The sequence below is a fragment of the Canis lupus genome, chromosome 11, assembly GCF_048164855.1.
Source record: "Canis lupus baileyi chromosome 11, mCanLup2.hap1, whole genome shotgun sequence".
NCBI classification, from domain to species: Eukaryota; Metazoa; Chordata; class Mammalia; order Carnivora; family Canidae; genus Canis; species Canis lupus.
Genome location: NC_132848.1, coordinates 27,347,506 through 27,370,299, shown reverse-complemented (window position 1 = coordinate 27,370,299; position 22,794 = coordinate 27,347,506). Strand labels below are relative to the sequence as shown.

General features: G+C 42.7%; 1 protein-coding gene across 5 annotated transcripts in view; it reads right to left on the bottom strand.

Moving 5' to 3' along the window:
* Nucleotides 1–22,794, bottom strand: part of MRTFA (myocardin related transcription factor A) — a 198,047-nt gene that overhangs the window by 21,050 nt on the left and 154,203 nt on the right. For all 5 annotated transcript variants that reach the window (XM_072843822.1, XM_072843821.1, XM_072843823.1 and 2 more), the window contains one exon: nucleotides 18,687–18,752. In XM_072843822.1, the coding sequence (XP_072699923.1) occupies nucleotides 18,687–18,752 (66 nt within the window). The remainder of the gene's footprint in view (nucleotides 1–18,686; nucleotides 18,753–22,794) is intronic.

Below are 22,794 nucleotides of genomic sequence, written 5' to 3'. Positions count from 1 at the left end.
CTTCAAAAAGCAGAGAGGGATGTCCCTAGTGAATGGGTAGGCAATGCAATTACATATACTGCTTGGACAGAGGGCTGGGTGTAGGCAACTGGAAAGGTCAGCTCAACCACAGCACTGAGCACAAGACGTGTGAGGAGGGGTTCAAAGTGACCGCAGGCACAGAAAGCTGTGGTTTGAAATCCGGGGCTCACCGTGGGGCGCAGCTTTAGCACCGACACTAGGAAACAAGCAGGAGGGGAATAAGAGATCGGAGGAACCCATCAGATCTCAAGGCCTGATCAAGAGAACCAGAAATGAGGACCAAGAAAAGAATTTAAGACAGTAATTACCAATTCCCAAGACGATTTCATTTTATAACAACATTACAATTGCACTGAATCCTCTTACCAACCCACCACATGGGGACCCTTCTTCTAATTTAATATGTGGTGAAGCTAACACCGCAGTAACCTGAAAGCTCACTATCATAGAGTGGCAGGCCTCAGTTTAGGGCAAGTTCTGTCTCCCCTCTCTTCTCTGCTCTCAACCTTCTAACAAAGGGGATGGTTTCTCCCAGACCGTGAATAGCCCCCTCGCTGTGCTACTGTCCCACTGCTAACCAAGCTCTCCAAGCACAAGTTCAGCAACTTCTATAGCTATTTCCAATGGCCCTCCTGTTAGGTGCTCCTCGGGCTTCTGTGGGGAGAAACTGGAGTTGGGGCAGCCAGGACCGTCAGTGCGCTGGGGCTTGGGGTACAGACAGCATTCCAACGTACAGCCAGCCAGCTGTGCTGTAAGCCATAGCAGTGGAGGAGAACCTACTGAAAGAGATGCAGGAGCGATAAAGGTAAGCCCTGGGCTTCCTTGTTGAGCGAGATGCAGTGTGTAGTCCAAATCACCTCAGGCTTCACAAGCAAATGCAACAAAGCATAAAATAGTTTTTAAAGTTTAGGCTGCTGCTGTGGAAAAACCCTAAAAGACTCAAAGCTAACCCATAAATGTGTGTCCGATGAGGAGGGCTACATTCATCTTGGACCTCCATTGCCCTGCTCCTTACTATCTTTTTTTTTTTTTTTTTTTTTTTTTGCTCCTTACTATCTTAATGGCTTTCCCACAAGAGCCATGATGTTACTCAGAAATTTCATTTCCCTAGGAACTCCTAGAAGGCAGTCTTTGAGAGAGAGAAGCCCCTAATACCGATGCACACCCAAGATCTGTGCATGCTGTTTGTAAGCATATCCATGTTTAGGATGGGAGGGCAGCTCTTGACCCTTTACTCTCGCCCTCTGGAAGCTGATTCCACTGGAACACTTGGACTGCTTTGTGTGCACAAAGGGAAGTGTGCAGCACACCGAAAGGAAAAATAACTAAGCTCCTCACGGAAATCAAATGAACAGAAGTGGCTAAGAGGTGTGACGTTCTTAATCACAGTTTCAGTTCTAGATGTGGGTCTCGCCCCTTGTTGGCTGTAACCACCAATTTATATTCTGTTCGCTCTCCCCAATACCCATTTTCTTTCTTCCCTTACATGTTTGCTGCCTTAATTAAATGAGCTCCTTGTGAACTAAAAAGAGAAAAATGGTTTTAATTCTTAAAAAATATATACTGCCATCAGCTTCCAAAGGAGAGTTCAATGCTATGCTCAGTGTGTCTACTGAGCTTTGTGGCCAACAATGTAGGAACACAGGGATCAAGAGGTCATGATTTCATTTAGCACTAGAAAGTAACTGTAAGGACCCTTAAAAACTAACCTATAGCATTAATTTGGGATGTTAAACCAGCCCCAGATTTACTTAAATATGTAGGCAAGTGGAAGTCTTTCGGGATTCACAAAATACTTCTGGAAATGCATCTCAGCAAGGAATGAATGACAGCAATTAGCCATCAAAACTCATTTCCTCATATCATTAGGAATATTTATTAAGTGTCTGGGTCGGAATGTTGCTTTATTAGGTGCGGACATAATAAAAATGATGGTTCCCATCTTCAATAAGATACTTTTCCAGAAGCTCACCACCAAGTCTATACTCAGAGGAACTCAAAGGCTATGAACACACAGTACAGCTAACAGGAGTCAATGGGGTGCCACAGTCGGAGAAGAGCTGTTTTCAGGCAAGCCTGCTGGGTTTCTTTTTCCACTGCAGAAGCAGCAGGCATATACGCAGTGGATACATAGGTGGGGGTTTGAGGGAGGAGGGGATAAACACACTTAATAACCCAGGTGGGAAATTAGAAATATAGCCAGCCAGCCATCTATCCAATAAACAATTCTTAAGTAACTATTATGATAGTCACTGAGGAAAAGAATATACAGAATAGAGTCCCAGGCCTCAAAGTCCGTTCATGGTCTGGTTAGAGAAAAAGACAAATAATTACAATATAAGATGGAAGTACAATTATAGAGGTAATTTAAAGTATGACATAGGACAGAAGAGGCAAAATTCAGCCCCAGGAAACAGTATATCAACTATCCAGGTAGATTTCACAAAGAAAACCCAAATGGACAAAACAGAAACATCACAGACAAGAAAAGCAGTGGGGAGGTCATCTGAGGCTAAGGAAGAGCAGGAGCAAGAAGGTATGAAGGAGTACAACAAGTTCAGGGGGCTATAAGTAGTTTGATATGGTAGGTCCAAGGAGGAGGTCATGCAGGGACAATGAGGCTAGAGGGGAGGCAGAGGCCAGCCCATGAAGACCCTTCATGTACTACTAGGACTTCTGCATCTGAGAAGATGAAGCAGATAAACTGTTCTCTATTCCTCCTGTCGTGCCTGGCTGGCTCAGTTGAAGGAGCATGCGACTCTTGATCTCAGGGTTGTGAGTTCAAGCCCCACATTGGGGGTAGAGTTTACTTAATAAAAATAATAATAAACAAACAAGCAAACAAACAAACATAAGTAGCTTCTGAAAGATGAAGAGAAAAAAGGCAAACTGGCTAGGAGCCCTGAGACCTGAAGTACTCACAGTGGTGAGTTCCCTGAGTTTCCTCTTTATCTCATATATTCCACACTTGGAGCTGAAGAAGCCAACAATCTGGAAATGCCAATGCAGGCAGACAAAAGAATCCCCAACAAAATCTACCCTCACAAGCCAAAGGACCAGAAAAAGGGCAACCTAGCCAAACAGAAAACTTTTAGACAATAATCGTTCTATTCCAGACAGACACTACAACAAACAGTGGCCCACTCCCCCCAACCCCGGGGGGCCTAGACTCCCCATCCTTGCAAAGCTATTATAATACAGCTCTCCAATACCCCTGCCCAGAAGTGTCAAAGAAGGCCATGTAGGGCTTTCAAGTCAGTAATAAATACCCTCCCCCACAACCCAATGAATAAGTGGAGACCAAACAGGGAACCTGGACTTACACCTCCACCTAGGAGAAGTAAGACACCCCTCCCTGCCCTGCTGATGTCAGGGGAGGGCTGGTGAAGAGTCAGGACTTCCACATTGGCCCAGTGATAACAAGGTCACCCCTACCCACAAAAAAAATCTAACTAACATCATGTCATCTAAGCCCTGGATGAAGAAGAAAAGAGGTGAGTTGAAAAAGTACTTAAAAAATAAGTGGCTGAAAACTTCCCAAATTTGACAAGAGACCTAAGTCTACAGATTCGAAAGCTAAGCAAATCCCAAACAAGATAAACCCAAAGAAATTCATATCAGGATACATCACAATTAAACTTTTGAAAATCAAAGAAAAAACATGAAAGCAGCCAGAAGGAAAACAAAATGACAGCAAATCTCTCATCAGAAACCAAGGGTGCCAGCAGAAAGTGGCACAATATTTTTCAAGTGCTATTAAGAATTATATCCGGAGATCCATGTGAAGCCACCACATTAACCAAGTGAGTGACATAAACAGACTGCATGGAGGGGAAGTGGGGTACTTCTAACTTGATGTTTTATATGAAAAAATAAAATGAGCTGAAACAAAGCTGGTAATTGGCACATATCATTTCACCTCCCATGTCTCTACGTACATGCTCCCTCTTCCCTGCATCCCCTTTTAATTCTGAATCTATTAAACCTACAGATACACTGAAAGAACAAATAATGTACAGTCCTATAACCCTGACCTAGATCCACCAGTTATCTTTTACTCATATTTGTTTTCTTTCACACATACACGCAAGTGCGCACACACACGATTTTTATTTACAGAATCAGTTGAAAGTTGCAGATATCAATCAAGACATTTAATCTTCAAATTCTTTAGTGCATGTTTCCTGAGAATAAGGACATTCTCCTACAGAAAAAAAATACCTTTATCACGCCTAAGAAAATTAACTTTGATTCAATAATATAATTTACAGTCATATTTGAATTTCCTCAGTTACCTCCCAAAATGTCCTTTATAGTCTTTTAGATTTTCTCCCTCAATCCAAGATTTAATTGAGAACCATGCACCACATTTGGTTGCTGTACCTTCAGTCACAATCTAGAATACTACCTCTTGCCTTTTTTGTTTTTTTGTGACACTGACCTAAGTATCTAAGCCATCTGTCTTGCAGAAAGAATGTCCTATATTCTGAATTTGTTTCCTCATGATTAGATTTAGGTTAAATACTTTTAGCAAGGAGACTACATTGGTGATGTGTGCCTCTTAATATCAAGAGATACATAATACCATGTTGCTCAACCACTGATGGTGCTAAAAGTTTAAAAGGTGACAGGAGGGCAGTCCAGGTGGCTCAGTGGTTTAGCACCAGCTTCAGCCCAGGGTGTGATCCTGGGGACCCAGGATCGAGTCCCCCGTCGGGCTCCCTGCGTGAAGCCTGCTTCTCCCTCTGCCTGTGTCTCTACCTCTCTCTCTCTGTGTCTCTCATGAATAAATAAATAAAATCTTTTTAAAAAATAAATAAATAAAATAAAAGGTGACAGGAGATGTCTCCATCTTAAAAGCAGCACTTCCTCCTTTGTAACTATGTAATAAGTGGGGTAACATTTTGAGACCATGTGAAAACCCTGTTCCCTAAGCACCACTTACCTCACTGCCTTACCATCTATGGATGATCCCTGCTTGAAATCAATTATGACACTGAGAATGGCAAAATAGTAAGACCTTCATCTTTATAAGAGCATGTAGTAGTGATCAAGAGACCATTTAGAAGAATAAAGTGGAATGACTGGATGAAGGGTTGTGCCATTAACGTCTCAGGCTGGGGATACAGGAGTAAGCTTGGGACAGGGTGGGAGACTGTGTTCAGTTTTAGGCATGCTGAGTACTAGGTTGATCATAAGACATCCTATTAAGAGATATGCAAGTGTGTACATGTGTGTACGTGTGTCTGTATGTGTGTGTGATGTCATCTAAAGATAATGTGGGGGATCCCTGGGTGGCTCAGCAGTTTAGCTCCTGCCTTTGGCCCAGGGCGTGATCCTGGAGACCCGGGATCGAGTCCCACGTCGGGCTCCCAGCATGGAGCCTGCTTCTCCCTCTGCCTGTGTCTCTGCCTCTTTCTCTCTCTATGTCTGTCATAAATAAATAAGTAAATAAATCTTTAAAAAAAATAAATAAAGATAATGTGATAGGTTATGTAGAGACAGAAGAGAATACTTCCCAGGCCAAATCTTCAGAGAATCCCAGAATTTAAGTGATTAAATTAATCACTATAGATGAAGAGAGCCCACCCAGCAAAGGAACCTGAGAACCTCTCAGAGGCAGGAGAGGGCGAGGCAAAGCTGACATCAGGAGTAAGCCTCGGGGCACCGGAGTGGTTCAGTGGGTGAGCATCTGCCTTTGGCTCATGTCATGATCCCAGGGTCCTGGGATTGAGTCACATCAGGCTCTCTGCAGGGAGCCTGCTTCTCCCTCTGCCTATGTCTCTCATGAATAAACAAACAAAATCCTAAAAAAAGGGGAGGGGGGAGGAGTAAGCCTCAAGAACAAGATAGTAGGTATTAGAAGAGAGAGGTCAGTAGTGGGTAGGTTAGACAAAGTAAGGCCTGCACAGTTTCCATAGGATTACTGATATTTAGGAAGTAGCCGCTGGTCTCGGAGCTGTGCCAGCAGGCCAGTGGGGCATGCTAACTGCAATAGGTGGAGAAGTGAAAGGGGACGAAGTGGAGTCCAGAGCTTTATGTCCTCTAAGAGGTTGAGATGTGCTAACAGTTAATTACTCATTCTCCACTAAATATTTACTGAGAGCCCATATGTCAGATTCCATTTTGGTGCTGGGATATCCGTTTCTCTGCAGCTTACACTATGGAAGAATGACACACTGAACAAACGAACATATAACACTGTAGGAGGTGATATACACCATTAAGAAATATAAAAGCTGGAGCTGAAAGACAGACTGGTGGAGGCAGGAGCATTTCACTCTCTGGAAGGTCAACAGACTTTCTAGTGTGCCATCTGAACAGAGACCTTCTGAGGAAGCAAGTGAGCCCTGTAGCCATCTGTGGAAGAACCTTCCAGGCAAGGAGAGCAGCAGACACAAAGGCTGTAGGTGGGAACCTGCCTGAGTGACAGACAGAGGGCGTCAAGGAGGCCAGAGTGGCAGAGCAGAATGAACAAGGAGTGGCAGGACATACAGAGAGGGGTAACCACAGGAGCCTTGTAGGACTTCGGGCTTCACTCTGTTTTTATGTGTTACAAGAGGAAATGACATGGGGAGAAGAAATAAAAGGAGGAGCATGTCTGTCAACCTAGCTACTGACAAAAAGGCTCCCAAGAGTAATGCAAATAGAGTTGCTGCATATGGCTTCCCTGTTGTTCCCTGATGTTAGTACAGTGTGCTGGAATTACCTTCCTCGAGCTTCTTGGGGCTGATTATTTTCCACAATTTATATTGGAGAACTGACTTGCCTGAGATCACATCCTAATCCACTGCAGAATGGGGACTAGACTTTGGTTCTTCTGATTCCAAAATTCAGATCTCTTTGTGTATATTTCAGCATAACAGAGGTAGGAGGAGGGAAGGGGGACACAAAAGATAATCTCTTCTTTTCCCCCAAAATGTGACGGTTACAAAACCAAAACCAAAAACAAAAACCTCAGAGGTTTTAATCTGATCTTTCACATTTTTGCTTTCTTCTCCTGGCTATTCTTCCGGAGAGAGCTGCTACCTTGTCCTTTTCTCTAATATTGGCAAATGGGATAGAAGGAGGTACTTTCAGATATAACCTCAAAAAATGTAAAGGAGACACACATTCTCCCTTTTCCTTTTCCCTCCAGCCCTCTCTTGAAGGGGCCAACACAGCAGAAAAGGGAGTCACTATATAGCCAAACTCCTTCCAAAGTTAATGGGGCCTTTGGCCACATCCCTTGGCGCTAGCACAGAAGTCTGTCAGGCAGCTCCAGGCAGTTCATTAACTGGGCCAAATGGACCGATGACAAGGTATGGGGCCCCCAGCACTGGAGACAGGGGCTCATAAGCTGTCCATACCCGGCCATTCCATAAGCATCTGCCTCAACTATCTTAGAAATTTATAATCATCTCCTGAATCATGCAGACAGGCTGTCTTCTACCTCAGAACTCCTGAGAGAAGACAGTAACAATGACCAGCACTGAAAATGAACAGGGAAAAGATACCAGCAGCCCTTGGTTCAGTGTTCCTCCGAGCACAGTTGGAGAGTCATTTGCATTGGCGTATCACTGGAGTGCAAGATTCTTCTCTGGGATGCAGATTCCTGTGCTTCAAGACTTTAATTCTTTATTAACCTTTTTGAGGATTCAGGTGCCACTAAATTTCAAAACTCATGGTTTCCCTAAGTCCAAAATGTAGAGGAAAGTGTCATTGCAGGTGAGAGGATTTTTATTTGCTCATTCTCCACCACCAGGGGCTAAGTGATTACAAAGTATACCTAGTAAAGACTTAATAACTTTTCTCAGCAGCTTAGTTCAAAATTTCAACTCTGCTAGCTATGTAGGTGCCCAGAAATTAGTAGCGCTTAATCTCCTGAGCCCCTTTAAGGATCATTGCTTTGGGTTGCAAAGCACGCATTTCTGAAAGTCAAAGGATCAGGTCTTTTTGCCATTCCCCTCAAACCCCAGTGAGTGCTCAGTTCAACTGAGCTGGATTCCACATCTTACTGTATCTAGAGCCTGGTAATCACACTCAACAGAAGGCAGCTACAAAAGGGTGGCCTGAGGAACCCAGAGGATTGCCGGAATCAGGGACAAGGTCACTTACACACCTGGGTGATGAAAGTGCAGGGGTCAGCTGTGTCATTGGTGAGTAAGGGTTTATACTACCTTCAGGTAGATGATTTCTCTTAGGATTCTGTATCCAGGGAGAGCAGGAGCTTTTAACCTGGAGCACACTGTATGGCTGTAAAGTGTCTATGAATCCCTGTAACTCTGTGCTGAATCCCAGGAACCCGCCTGGGCAGCTGGGGACGAAGGGACAACATAAGATTTTCTAAGGAGTATGAAGGGCACAAGAGAAATCAAGAAGCTCTGATATAACTAAGGGTTATTATGACAGAAGTGGAAAGATGCCCCTGACCTTCAAACCTCACAGCCAGGAGACAGGAGCAGCCACTTGGAAGCAATTTTACTGGGGGGCTCAAAAATGAAGGGTTTACTCTCACCCCCACTACCAACTTTCACCTTACTTCACTAACTACAGGTCCTGATCTGATGTTATTTTAACTTTCAATACTAAAACTACGGGGCGGGCAGGGGAGGAGGGGAGTACAGCAGGCTATCGTCATAAAATTCCTGTCATTAAGAACCATTAGACTGTGACCTTCAGGAATTAGTATGGGCTTTGGAGCGAGGAAACTGAATTGGCTTTGTCTCTTTCAGTGGTGGTGTGACAGTGGGCAAGTCACATGACCCCTCGGAGCCTCAGTGTCCTCATCTATAAAACGCAATTACACAAACCACTACACTGATGACTGTTAGCACTAAATAAAGTGAAAGTGCTTTGCCAGCTGCTAGAGGCTCTGTTTAGCCTGAGGCATTGTTACTGTTTTAACTTTTTTTCTGTACCATCCTCCTGCAGGAAACAACATGCATGTGGAATCAAATGGTGACAGCTAACTGGGCTTGACTTCCATTTTTTGTCTTACTGTTTTTAGCGGTCATACCAAAATGTCTACAATAATAGCCCTGCAACAAAGACATTAACTAAAGAGTTGTGACGACAGTTCCAGGAACTGGCCATGACAATGAAAACCAGAACTAAGTCCATATGAATCAAAGAAAGAGGTGGGGTGGTGGAGTATGGGGAAGGGAGCACACATTCTGGTGCAAGCAAGAATCCAAACTAAACTAACAATCAGAAAACGTGCTTCATCCACATCCTGTTTTGGTACTCAGGCTTGCCACCACCCCTGTTTTGGCACCTGGGTTGTCACCCCCACCCAAACCAGCAGAAAAGCCAATGACCAAGAATAAATGTAAAAGTGGAGACTCAGGATGATGAATCTTTTCCTTCCCAGAAGTGCAAGCTGCTCCAGAGTCTTACAACCTTGACAGTGAAAGAGACTTAAGACTGGGGAAAAAAGGTCAGTATGCAATCTAATATAGCATGAATATCAGAAGGTACACTTAATTCTAAAAGGTTAAAATAGGGGTCAAAGATTGTGAGCTCGGCCTTCTGAGCTTCCCTTTGACATATATGCCAATCGTGTTTGACATAAATGCCAGCCATCATAGTCCAGCCAAATGCTCTGGATCAGTCAATTACCATTCCACTGTATGCACCCTGGTGAGGCACACACACACCCAAAAGCTACTGCCTCTTACTGAAACACCATAATCAATAGGCTTAAGTCATCTGTGTAGTTAAAAGCTCCATATCACCTTTGGACCTAGTGGATCGCATACCACTAGGCTGAGAATGTAAAATCACATCATCAGACACTATCACCATATCATCAGATCCTTGAGTCTGATTCTTTATGTCTGTAATTGTGCAGGTAAAATATGTGAGCAGCTTCAACAAGTGACTTTTATAAATTGCTTCACTCCATTTATTATCTTGAAAAGGAGTGGGCCTTGGCTATCTCAGGTACTTCAAGAATTATTATTTTTAAAGACTTTATTAATTTATTTGAAAGAGAGAGAGAGAGAACAAGTAGGGGAGGAAGGAGCAGAAGGAGAGGGACAAGCAGACTCTGTGCTGAGCCTGGAGCTTGATGCAGAGCTCGATCCCATGACCTTAATTAAGATCATGACCTGAGCCAAAATCAAGAGTAAGATGCCCAACCAAGCCACCCAGATGCCCCCACTTCAAGAATTACTACATAAAACCGAATATCTACTATATTTTTTAGATATTAAATTGTAAGAACTCGTATCAAGAAGCCTACTTTTTGATGGCCTATTCAAAAGAGCTTCCTGTTGGATTCAACAATGAATATGCTCAGAACATGAACACACAACTCACTCTAGAGTCCTATTTTGGGATTTGTTACCAACTGGCCAAGGAAGAGGTTTGATGCTAGTCACTGACCACTGAGTGAATACATTCTACGACAGCAGGAAGAAAGAAAAGGTCACTGATACCTATCAGAAATATATATAACACACAGGAGTGACATGCTCAGCTGGTCTTCTCCTGAGATAAAAAAGAAGATTCCTAAGGCCACATGCTTGACACAATTTTTTCTGGGCTTCAGATCTAGGATCAGGTTAGCTCCAATCCCAGGACATATATTTTACAATGGTATTTCTCAAATGCCAAGTCAACCTGGTATTCAACTACAGTGAAAGGGTCACATTTCTGGGCTAAAGAAACATGATCTCAATTAGGCAGGGTTTTCTGCATCTTAAAAAAAAAAAAGCTATATTGTACACCTGAAATATAATGTTATATGTTGATTATATCTCAATTTTATTTTATTTTTAAAATATTTGTTTTTTAAGTAATTACCACACCCACCATGGGGCTCCAACTCACAACCCCGAGATCAAGAGTCACATGCTCTTCTGACTGAGAGCCAGCTAGGTGTCCCAATTATATCTCAATTTTAAAAAAGAAAAAGGCAACTAGCTCTTTCATGCAAAGATATGTATGTATCTAAAAGAGCCAACTGGGGATCCCTGGGTGGCTCAGCGGTTTAGTGCCTGCCTTCGGCATGATCCTGGAGTCCCGGGATCAAGTCCCACATCAGGCTCCCTGCATGGAGCCTGCTTCTGTCTCTACCTGTGTCTCTGCGCCATGCCCCCCCACTCTCGGTCTCATGAATAAATAAATAAAATCTTTAAAAAAAGAAAACAAAAAAAGAGCCAAATGGCACAGGAAAATTTGTGATGGTCAGCATCTAAAAGAAGTACGAGCCTGAGGGCAGAGACTGGACCAGAGGCAGCGGGCAAACTGAGGAGTTTGGGGGATGCCTTTTCTGGGCTCCTAATGGAAAGAGTTCCAAGGCCACAAAGACTACCACAGAGCTTCTAGCAACTCTCAAGTGGACCAGAGCAAATGGGAAATGATGGAAGCCTGAGTGAGGATCTGCTCTCATCTCAGTACCTACCAGCCTACAAAGTAGCCACTGGGACATTAGTCTTGAACACTGTAGCACTTCACTTAAAAGAAAACAAATGACATTTCCTGGAAGCCTATAATTTTGTCATCTTAAATCTAAGTTTTAAAAGAAAAGGGCAACACAGCCTCAAACCAGACCCTCATCTCCCCGGAATCACCACTGTGTCCCCACTGATGAACATTTCTGTCTCTTGATAAGTTGCCCAGAAATTAAAAAAAACAAAACAAAAAAAAAAAAAAACAAAAAAAATTATTTCCAATCCAGACACTTGTTTTAAGAGAAGTTAAAGAAGAAATATCCACTGCCATGGAGAGAGCAAGCTAATAAAATTATAGCCCCGTTAATATATAACCAAAATAGGAACAATCTTAACAAAACGAAAACAGTCTTAACACCATGTTGTCCAGTGGTTCTTTGACTCTTAACAATTTTCAGCAACTGTTTTTTATGTGGATAGGAAAGAAAATGGAAGAATGATTTTACTTATTGAAAAATAGTTCCTGGGACACGGGTGGCTCAGTGGTTGAGCATCTGCCTTCGGCTCAGAGCGTGATGCCGGGGTTCTGGGATCAAGTGCTGCATCAGACTCCCCTTGAGGAGCCAGCTTCTCCCTCTGCCAACGTCTATGTCTATGTCTCTGCTTCTCTTACTGTGTCTCTCATGAATAAATAAATAAAATCTTTAAAAAAAAAAAAAGAAAATAGTTCCTGTTCCCAAACACTGGTTTTGATAGAAATTAATGAGATATGGGGGGGTGTGTGTGGCAGATCCAAGCTAATGCTCCTCTCAATCTTAATTGAGAATAACACTGCTTATATTTCAAAGGCATGCACAATAATATCACCTCACTTATTTCCAAACTAATTCTGTAGGGGTAGGTAAGAAAGATTATTATTTCCTTTTTATAAGAGCAGAAGTTGAGTTCAGAAAAATTAACAGAGGTGCTCAAAGCCCCATTGTTCCTAAGTGGCACAATAGGTCTAAAATTTCACTAATGCAACAGCCATCAGCCACACGTGATTATTTAATTAAAGTTAAATTAAACTATAAATTCTGTTCTTCACTCAAGCGAGTCACATTTCAAGTACTCAAACAGCCCATATGGCAAGTAGTTAGTATTAAAGAATATTTCTATCACTGCTGAAAGTACTATTGGACAGTGCTGGTCTTATGGCTAGTTCTTTTGTTTGTTTTTATCTTATTTTTTTAGGGAGGGGGCAGGGGCAGAAGGAGAGGCAGAGAGAGAATCTCAAGCAGGCTCCATGCCCAGCACAGAGCCTGGAGCCTGATGTGGGCCTTGATTTCACAACCCTGAGATCGTGACCTCAGATGAAATCAAGAGTCAGACACTTGGGGTGCCTGGGTGGCTCAGTTGATTAAATGTCTGCTTTCAGCTCAGGTCATGATCCCAGGGCCCTGAGATTGAGCCCCACATCAATCCCATGCTCAGTGGGGGGTCTGTTTCTCCCCCTCTGTCTGCCCTTCCCCCTACTCATGCTCTCCTCTTGCTTGCTCACTCTCTCAAATAAATAAATAAATACAATCTTGAATCTTGGGACACCTGGATGGCTCAGCGGTTGGGCGCCTGCCTTTGGGTCAGGTCATGATCCCAGGATCTGGGATCGAGTCCTGCATCAGGCTCCCTGCAAGGAGCCTGCTTCTCCCTCTGCCTTTCTCTCTCAGTCTGTGTCTCTCATGAATAAATAAATAAATCTTTAAATAAATACATATATACATACACTCTTAAAAAAAAGTCAGATGCTTAACCAACTGAACTACCCAGGTGCTGTTTTTAGTTTTTACAGATTGTTAAGTAATCTCTACACCCAACATGGGGCTTGAACTCACAACTCAGAGATCTGTATACTCTATCAACTGAGCCAGCTAGATGGCCCCGTGGCTAGTTCTTTGGAATTCTAGCAACCTGGGGGAAAGACCCCATGCCATTCCCAAGTTACTAGATGACAAAGTTAAATTACAGCCTCTTTCTCATTACAAGAAACTCTGAGACTTCAGTAGGTTGGTTTCACTTCTCAGGCATTACAAAAACAAAAATTAGTTTTAAAAGAGCTTTACCAAAATGGATTTGATCCATATATACTAAGGAAAGAGAATATGGAAACTCAGGTTGTACATTTGGTGAAGAATAATATAAGCATTATATTCATAGTAATCAATCCTGACACTTCAACTCATTGAATAACCTCTTGTTAGAGTTTAAAAGAAACTTCTTGGTGCAGAGATTGCTATAATCAGATGAACAGGAGGTTTTCAGCTAACACTGGGGCCCTGTAAAATGACAGATGAACTCTGAGTGCTACAACAGGGCCACATGGTCTCTAACTCAGCTAACACAGACAGCTGAAACATGAAAAAGGGATCAAACAACTGCAGAACTAAGGGTCTGGAGCCAAGATACAGCCAAGTTTATTAAGAATACAGAGTGGTGGGGACTCATCACATAAAGCTATTCTTTACAGTTTTAATGTGAGATACGCAGGACCCATTTATAGACTATAAGCCAGTAAAAACTAGCTGACCAACCTGTTCACTTTTTAGCAACCTGCTTCAGCCACTCTCAGGGGCTGCGCAGTTTGCAAGTCTTCTGGATTGACAGCAACGGGATGCCCTCTCTGAACTGTGCTGCCCTCACACTCTTTGGATTCTTTTAACCATTTGGTGGTTAAGTGTTGTCAATGGCACGAGTTGGGTGAACAGAAATGCCATTTAAAGTGAAAAGACAGGCTCACTCAAGCCATGGAGCAAGGTCCTTAGAGAATCTACAGGACAAAACTAATGATTTCTTCATGTACTTGCCAAGGTATCAAGGTTTTTCCACTGCGTGCACATGAGAAAACAGCGGACTGAGGGTTAACTGTAGTGCAGAAACATGCTACTCTAGGCTTTTCTCAATAACAAATAGTCTGAGAAGGAAGAGACAGACAAGGTTCTTCTTTCAGGTCCAGAAAGGGTACAGGAGACTTCTTTTTCATTTGTCTGGGTCAGAAGAACGTCCATGTTTTCCTTTAAAAGGTTATTTTTCTCCAGCAGCTCTCACTGCCAGAACATTTTCTTAATTTTCACCTAAACCTTATGACCTAGTACACCTTTAAATGTCAAAGAGAAAGGCTATGGGGAAAGCTCTGTTTGAGAACAAAGTGCACCACACATGACCCATGTCTTCTATGAGTCTTCATTCTGAATACAGCAGCATTTCTGGTCTTAATCTTTGGACTTAACCAGCTTCCTACCTGTGCCATCTTTCTTCTCCCTCAAGATGTGCAGAGCTTCAGATATTATTAAAGAAAGCTCAGGGGGATACCTGGGTGGCTCAGCAGTTGAGGGACTGCCTTCAGCTTAGGGCATGATCCCAGAGTTCTGGGATCGAGTCCCACATCAGGCTCCCTTAGGGGAGCCTGCCTCTCCCTCTGCCTGTATCTCTTCCTCTCTCTCTGTGTCTCTCATGAATAAATAAATAAAATCTTTAAAAAGAAAAGCAAGCTCAGGGCTTGGAATATATAATCCTTTGCTATCCAGCACATTGTATTTGGTAGGGTTTTATATAGTGTTAAATTTGAGACACATGTTTACATGAGGAGAATGACAGACGCTGGGAAATGACCCTGTTTAAAAACACATCGGGAACCAGCTTCCATACCCCATAGTTTTTTGTGTGTGTGTTTTTTTTAAGATTTTATTTATTTATTCACAGAGACACAGAGAGAGAGAGGCAGAGACACAGGCAGAAGGAGAAGCAGGCTCCATGCAGGGAGCCCAACGTGGGACTCGATCCCAGGTCTCTAGGATCACATCCTGGATTGAAGGCGGTGCTAAACCACTGAGCCACCTGGGCTGCCCATACCCCATAGTTTAGATGCCATGAAAAGAGAGTATCAAGCGGCAGGGAGGGGTGTGTAGGATTGAAAAAGTCTTTAATCCCCTGCAAGCTATGAAAGGCCAAATCCCAACTCTGAACGATATGCAGAATATGAACAAGCCTGAAGGCAAGGGAGTCACCAAAGACATGGTGTCCTACAGATATTTTGTCAGAACTGAAAGCCAGTCCTACGTGGGAACTGTGTAGGAGTATTCTGGGCGATGAGGTGGGTGGGTTTTCTTCCCAGAGCTATAAATAAGATTGGAATGAGAAGAATTTGATAAAAGATATAAACACAGAAATGATGAGGCAGGATACAGCCATGACCCCCCTAGTCCTGCCCCCTGCCCTACTACTGCTACTCCTGCTAGGAGGGCCTAGCTACTTCCTCAGTTGTACAACCAACTTACATATAAACACACTTTAGAGAAACTTCTCCTCAGGCCAGCAAGATGGGAATAGAAGGGCTTTCAAATCAGATGTTACTTTTTCAGGCCTCCAAATCTCCAATAATCAACAACTTGCTGGTCACTTTACAAGCTGCTTCCAATGCTGCTCTATTTTCTTTGGAAGCTGTGGCATGAAGGGTGAGAGGTGGGGGCTGGTGGAGGATGGCAGGTAGTGGGGAGGTCAGGGAGGCTGAGAGTGTTGGAGCCTACAACAGGATAAGCGTAGAGAGCGTGAGGCTGTGATGAGGAAGAATTTATTCACAGGGTGCAGGGTGTGTGTGTGTGGAGAAATGCAGGACCCTATCTGTGTATCACCTGGCATGTGGATGAACAGGGAATTTCACACCTGAAACTATTCCCAGGCATCAACATTCTCTCTCAGAATCTTCAAGATTGTTATCGACTTCCTTCACTAGAAAAGCTGAAAACCAAGACTGTGTCCATAGCTGAAGGTGGCTCTCAGTAGGAGGAAGATGCAGTATTCTCACAGAAGTAGATCATTTCTATTCCTCTAAGAAGGGCAATTATTCTCACTTCACAGATACAGAGAACAGGGCAGGGTATACAAATAGGTAGGTATTCAGAACCTTTTAGAACCTGGGCTCCTGATAGAACAGAAGCATTATTCCAAATTCCATGCCCAGAATTCCAACAAGTTTGCAAGAGAGTTGTGTTTCTGTCTGTCTGTCATTCATATACACGCACACATATCACACTTTACAACTTGGCAGCCTTGACTCATTCATTCAGTGCCAGGCACTGGATAAGATATTTCTCAAGGAGCTCATAATATGGTTGGAGGAAAATGTATAAGCAGATAACTCCAATAACGGAAACATCACCTGTCTTTTTAACAACATACAACACTACAATAAATGTTAAGCAGGGAGACCATACTCAATCGTATGAAGCAGTGAGCTCTAGTAGTCCCTGGTACCAACTAAGAAACAGGCACGAGAATGCAGGGCACTCACCCTCCCTGCAAGGCTTTTAGACCTTGAACATCTTACAGATCTTGAGAGGTAGCATACTCTCAGAACTACTACTGTAATTAGTCAGCACTCCACAGGATGTTGGATTGCTCTTTATTTTGTGTATGGGTAAATTTTAGCTACTCAAATAAACTGTTAAATGTCCTGAGGGCAGGTACCTTGCTTGGTATTTCTTTAATCTTTCCAGAACTAACTCCCCTGGGCACAAAGTAGACATTAAACACATGACATCCTTGGCGAAAGGGACAAGGAGATGAGACTCTGGGTGATTTGTCCCTCCACAAGAGTTTATAGAGAGGCAGATGTGGAGTGTTCTGTGAAGCACAAGTGTGCCTCACCCGACCACATCACTGATCCACTGCACAAGGAGCCTGCTCTGGCTCTTTAGGGTTGGTGGTGGGAAGTCCTTCACTGGAAAGCCAGAGAAGATTGCAGCATAAAGTGGATAAATGGTTTGGTAGTTAGTTAAATAAATTATTATTTATTAAATAAATAAAAAGCTGAATTTGAGACTTAAATTTTTGGCTGATACTTAGGATAGAAACAGACTTCAGATTCCTCCCATCTGCTATTTGGTTCTAGCTCTTAGAAATGGATCTGCCATTACCATGACATGAATCAAACTCCATCCTCACTTGCTTAAAAGGCTTCCAATGACTTCCCATTGTACCTACAATAAAGTCCACCTCTTCTGTGTAGTTGACAGGCCCTCATTATAGCCCAACCCTCAGTCACCAGGTCCCGGCCACACTAGCTTCCTCGATGTTTTCAAACATTGTCAGGCTCTGACCTGCACTAGGCCCTTACACTTACTCTCCCTTCTCCCTGGTCCTCTGCCTGCTTCTGCATGGCTGGCTCCACCTCATCCTTCAGACCTCAGCTCAAACATTTCCTCCTCAGGGAGGCCTTTCTTTCCTGATGATCTTATCCAAAATGACCCCATCATTCCTATCACCTGTTAACACACTAACTGGTTAATTTACTTTGTAACACTGACCATACTCTAAAGTTATCTTGTTTACGTATTTGTCTCCTTGTTTATTATCACTATTCTCCTTTCAAGGGCACATACCAGGTTCTGGAATAATCTGAATGAGTAAATGGATGAGGATGAAGAAAATACAGTGGCAGTAGGTCAGCACTGAGTTAAGGTAAAAAACATCAGTTCTCTCACTATAAAGCTAGAAGTTGTTGTGTGACTATTTTTTTCCTCATAGGGTGTGTCCAAGTAGCAATAACACACGAGAAAAGAAAGGAAAGGAGAGCTTGAGCTCTTTGCTGATGACTTAAAAAGAAATGTCAAAAAGAGCAAAATCTTGCTGTCTCCAGCTTTCACTCAGTTTATAATGCTGTTGATATTAAAAACAAATGTTCTGACTTCTAATAGATTCCAATGTTGGTTTCATTTCTCCCCTAGTGATTTCGTTGTGCACCCACTAAGCCCAGCTCTGCAATAACCCCATCCAGCACACTCACACCCATGCCAGCTATAGGGTATCTGAGACTCTCACTCTAAATAAAACTGCAGTTTGATTCAAAATACCAGGTAGGAAAGGGTTTTCTCTCCCCAAGAACCTGAACAAGAAGGCAAAACACATGCAAGAAGTGGGTCCTTTCTCACAATACCCCAGCTCAAGGTCTGCTCCTTCTATAAAGGGAAGTGAGTGTAACAGGGAGTAGAAAGCCCTGAAAGGTGCCATTCAAAAGCGCAGGATGGTTCAACAGCACTGTTCAAACCAACACTGTTTGTTTCACTGAACTTAATAGGAGCAGTTATCTTAGCCATTAGTGAGCAAAAGTCCTTGAACTTGGAGAAGCACAAGAGAGAGAGTGACAAATGAAACCTGTCGCCCTGATTTCTGTTAGATGCTTCCCACGGCATACTAGACACACACGCCATGCTGAAAACGCAGCTCTAGCAAATGCTGAGAGAGAAAGGCACTTACGCGGCATGATCCCTTGGCTCACCAATTCTTCTCGAGTCCGGCGCTGCTGGAGCTTCAACTGCAGCACTGCAGGGTGGCAAAGAGAGAGGAGAGACGGAGACTCAGTTGGGCATTCCACCACAAAAGACACATTTTCAAATGCAAAGAAAGTCTCAGAACAGAAGGGTGTAGTGTGAAAGAAGGATCCCTTTAATTGTGACTGTGTGTAATTGCAGAAGTGGCCTGATACAGCAGGGTTTCCGTATTCTGCTGTGGGCGGCGAGAGGAAGTTGCGAAGGGTCTTGCAGGGCGATAACAATCCACAAAGTACCAAAGTCTTGCCTCTTGCTCAAAACCTCCTACAACACTGTATCCTCCTCCTAAGACTAAAAAAACATAAATTCTTAACTCAAAGGAAATATAATAAGGACCAACACCCAGTAGGAAAAGCTTTCTAGATATTCTACACTGTCTTCCTGGCAGCAAGTGTTTACCACCATGAGTGCTGAATGATAGTGTGTTCACATTGATCAGGAAGTATTGGTTATTTGTAAAATCTTTTCTTTTGTATCTAAAAATTACACCTATTTTCACCACGCAATGTATTTCTCTAGACCAGAAAACATTTTGCCATCAACAGAACTCTTTTCTTCCTCTTACTGTTCAGTTAGAGCTTTTTACTGTTGAGGCAAAACCACCAAGCCACCCGAGTCAAAGTGCATCTGGGATAGGAGAGGGCGATGAGGATTTCTCCCATTTCCACTCTGCCAATACTGCCTAATGAAACACTCAATAGAAATTTTTGTGGGATCCCTGGGTGGTGCAGTGGTTTAGCGCCTGCCTTTGGCCCAGGGCGCGATCCTGGAGACCCAGGATCGAATCCCCCGTCGGGCTCCCGGTGCATGGAGCCTGCTTCTCCCTCTGCCTATGTCTCTGCCTCTCTCTCTCTCTCTCTGTGTGACTATCATAAATAAATAAAAATTAAAAAAAAAAAAGAAATTTTTGTGAAGTTAAAAGTCAATGATCTCTATTTCAAATGCCAATGAAACGTAAAGGGCATCACCATGGCCCACCAGGCAGAATGGCCTGCATTCAGAAACTAGGTGAGAAAACGCTCAGAGAAGGAGAGAGTCAGGAGCCAAGGAAAGTCCCCTCGCCTGATAAGCCTTCAATCAAGTCACATCTGAGAGAGAGAGAGAGAGAGAGAGAGAGAGAGAGACCTGTATCTATTAAGAATCATATTACCATAAGTATCTGCCTTTTCCCTTTATAGAGCAGTTTTTAAGAAGGTCTCCAAGAGGGCAGCCCAGGTGGCTTAGAGGTTTAGCGCCAACTTCGGCCAGAGGCGTGATCCTGGAGTCCCACATCTGGCTCCCTGCATGGAGCCTGCTTCTCCCTCTGCCTGTGTCTCTGACTCTCTCTCTCTCTGTGTCTCTCATAAATAAATAAATGAAAATATTAAAAAAAAAAAAAGAAAGTCTCCAAGAAGAATGGCAGAACCATAACTAGGCTCCTGGCTACATCTCGAATTCAGCAGGTCCAAAGCAGAACCAGTCTTTCTCCCAAAAACCTAACCTACTTTCCATCCTTATCTCTTTAAAAAAATAGAATCATGATCTGCAATCTACCCCCAACCCAGTATTAAGTTGTTGAGCCAACCTCAACTCCTCCAGCTCCCTCACGTTCCTCCTCTTACCAAGTTCCTGGTGCCACAGTTTTGCCACGTTGCATAGGCAGCTCCCTGTCTTGCACCTTACTTATAGCGTACCTCTCCCATAGTAAATGCCCCAATTAAGGCTGTCCAATTACCCTCCCTCAAGTACCATGTGCTGGCCCAACCGTTCATTCACTTCACTTGGAAATGCCTACCCTTTTCAACTGACCTTCCGGGCTCCTAAGCATGAAGAATTACTCTAGATCTCCTGTGAGCTACCTGTTATTTGTTATAAAAAGTATAGTAATATTTTGCCCTGTGTAATAGTTACCCCTTGAATATAACACATCTCTCTTACCAATTTATAAACTCCTGGAAGGCAGAGAATGTATCTTATTAATATGTGCCCTGCATAGCACTCAATACACAGAAAGCATTTAATAATTGTTTCTTGGGGGGATCCCTGGGTGGCTCAGCGGTTTAGTACCTGCCTTCTGCCTGGGGTATGATCCTGGAGTCCCAGGATCGAGTCCCCATCAGGCTCCCTGCATGGAGCCTGCTTCTCCCTCTGCCTGTGTCTCTGTCTCTCTCTCTCTGTGTCCCTCATGAATAAATAAGTAAAATCTTTAAAAAAATAATTGTTTCTTGAATTGAACTATATCTTAAAATGATAATACATACAGTCTGAGAGATCTTATCAGGAGATCATAACTATTACTCTTATTTTTTTACAAATTAACACTTAAAAGTAAAGCCTTACAGAATAAATGGATAAAACAACAGCCAGACTAGTGGCTAACATTTATTGATGTGCTTGGTGCCAGACATTGTTCTATGTACTTTCATGTTTTAACTCATTTCATCTTTTTTTTTTAAGATTTTATTTGTTTATTCATGAGAGACAGAGAGAGAGAGGCAGAGACACAGGCAGAGGGAGAAGCAGGTTCCCTGCAGGGAGCCTGATGCGGGACTCGATCCCAGGACTCTGAGATCATGACCTGAGCCAAAGGCAGATGCTCAACCACTCAGCCACCCAGGTGCCACTAATTAATCTAACACTCCTATGTAAAGACATGGGCCTTACTATTCCCATTTTTACAGGTAGAAAAATAAGGCCCAGAGTGATTCAGTAATTTTCCTAAGATTATCCCACTAATAAGAGGCACAACAGAATTTGAACCCAAACATTCTGATTCTAGAACGTGGGTTCCTTACTTCTCTGCTTCTTCAGGGTCTTCTGGAGCCTATGCTGCTAAGACAAGAAGCTTGGAATGTGACCACCTGGGCTGGTTCTCTGGTGAAAAGGGATATAGTTTAGGCCAGGGTCAAAAGAGTTTGAATGATACATCAGTAAAATAAATTTAAACTAATCTAGGAATCTTATTTCAGGTAAATTAGAACCACAGATTATAATATTAAAATGGAAATAATTAACAGCTAGGAGTCACTGAACATTGCTGTGTGTCAGGCCTAGTTTAAGTGACTGACATGCTTTTAACTTTAAAAAAAAGGGAGGGGGGCTAAGAGGATGGTACAATTATTATCTCCATTTTACAGATAAGGAAACTAAGGAGTAGACCTTTAAAATTTTGCCTTGGGTCACACAGTTCAAAAGTGCTGGCATGAGACTTCATACCCAGATCTTTGTGATTCTAGACTGCAGGGCACTAAATACTATGCCATACGTCTCCTTGGAGGAAAGAAAGAGGAAAAAGAGAAAATATTTGTCATCTTTTATAGTGTTTCTAAAGCCCAGCCATTCTCTACAGAGAATGATTAAATATAACACATTGATTTGATTTCTAAGAACAGAGAAATCTAAATATGATTCAGTAAGTCTGAACACTTCAAAGAAACAATAACTAATGAAAACTCTGGCCATTATCCAAAAATTTTGAAATACCAATCAGCAGCACTCCTAAAAAAAAAAAACCCATCTACAGATAGGGCCATAAGGGACATTATGCAAACTTCTTGACTAAAAAACTTATTGCCTCATGAGAGCAAACATTTAAGTCTAGGATTCAAGGTTTTTTATGGAGAACACAGGAAAGGCTGATTTAGCTTTTGTTTTCAACATATCTAACTCAAAGAGAAAGGTTTATCTAATAAATCTTTCCATCTGTAAAACTAAATGAAATTAAAGTTCAGTTATCTAAAAATTCCTTCCTGTTCCCTCTCAGCAGTGAACTCCAGGCTCCGTGCTTATCTGAAATCTGACCAACTTCCCTATTCACATAATAGAATTCACCCTTTATCAGTAGTATCTCAGGTATTGCTACAACCTGACTACAGATATGTTACTGTTTTTTATACACTGCAAAGGCCTCTCCTGCTAACTCAAACACTGTTTATAAAGAGGAAAAGAAAAAAGACCAGTAAACTCCAAATTATAGTTGTCAGCCTCTACATCATTTTACTTTAGTATTGATCTGTTTGGCTGTGTACAGATACAAGGGTCCTTCTTCTAAAACT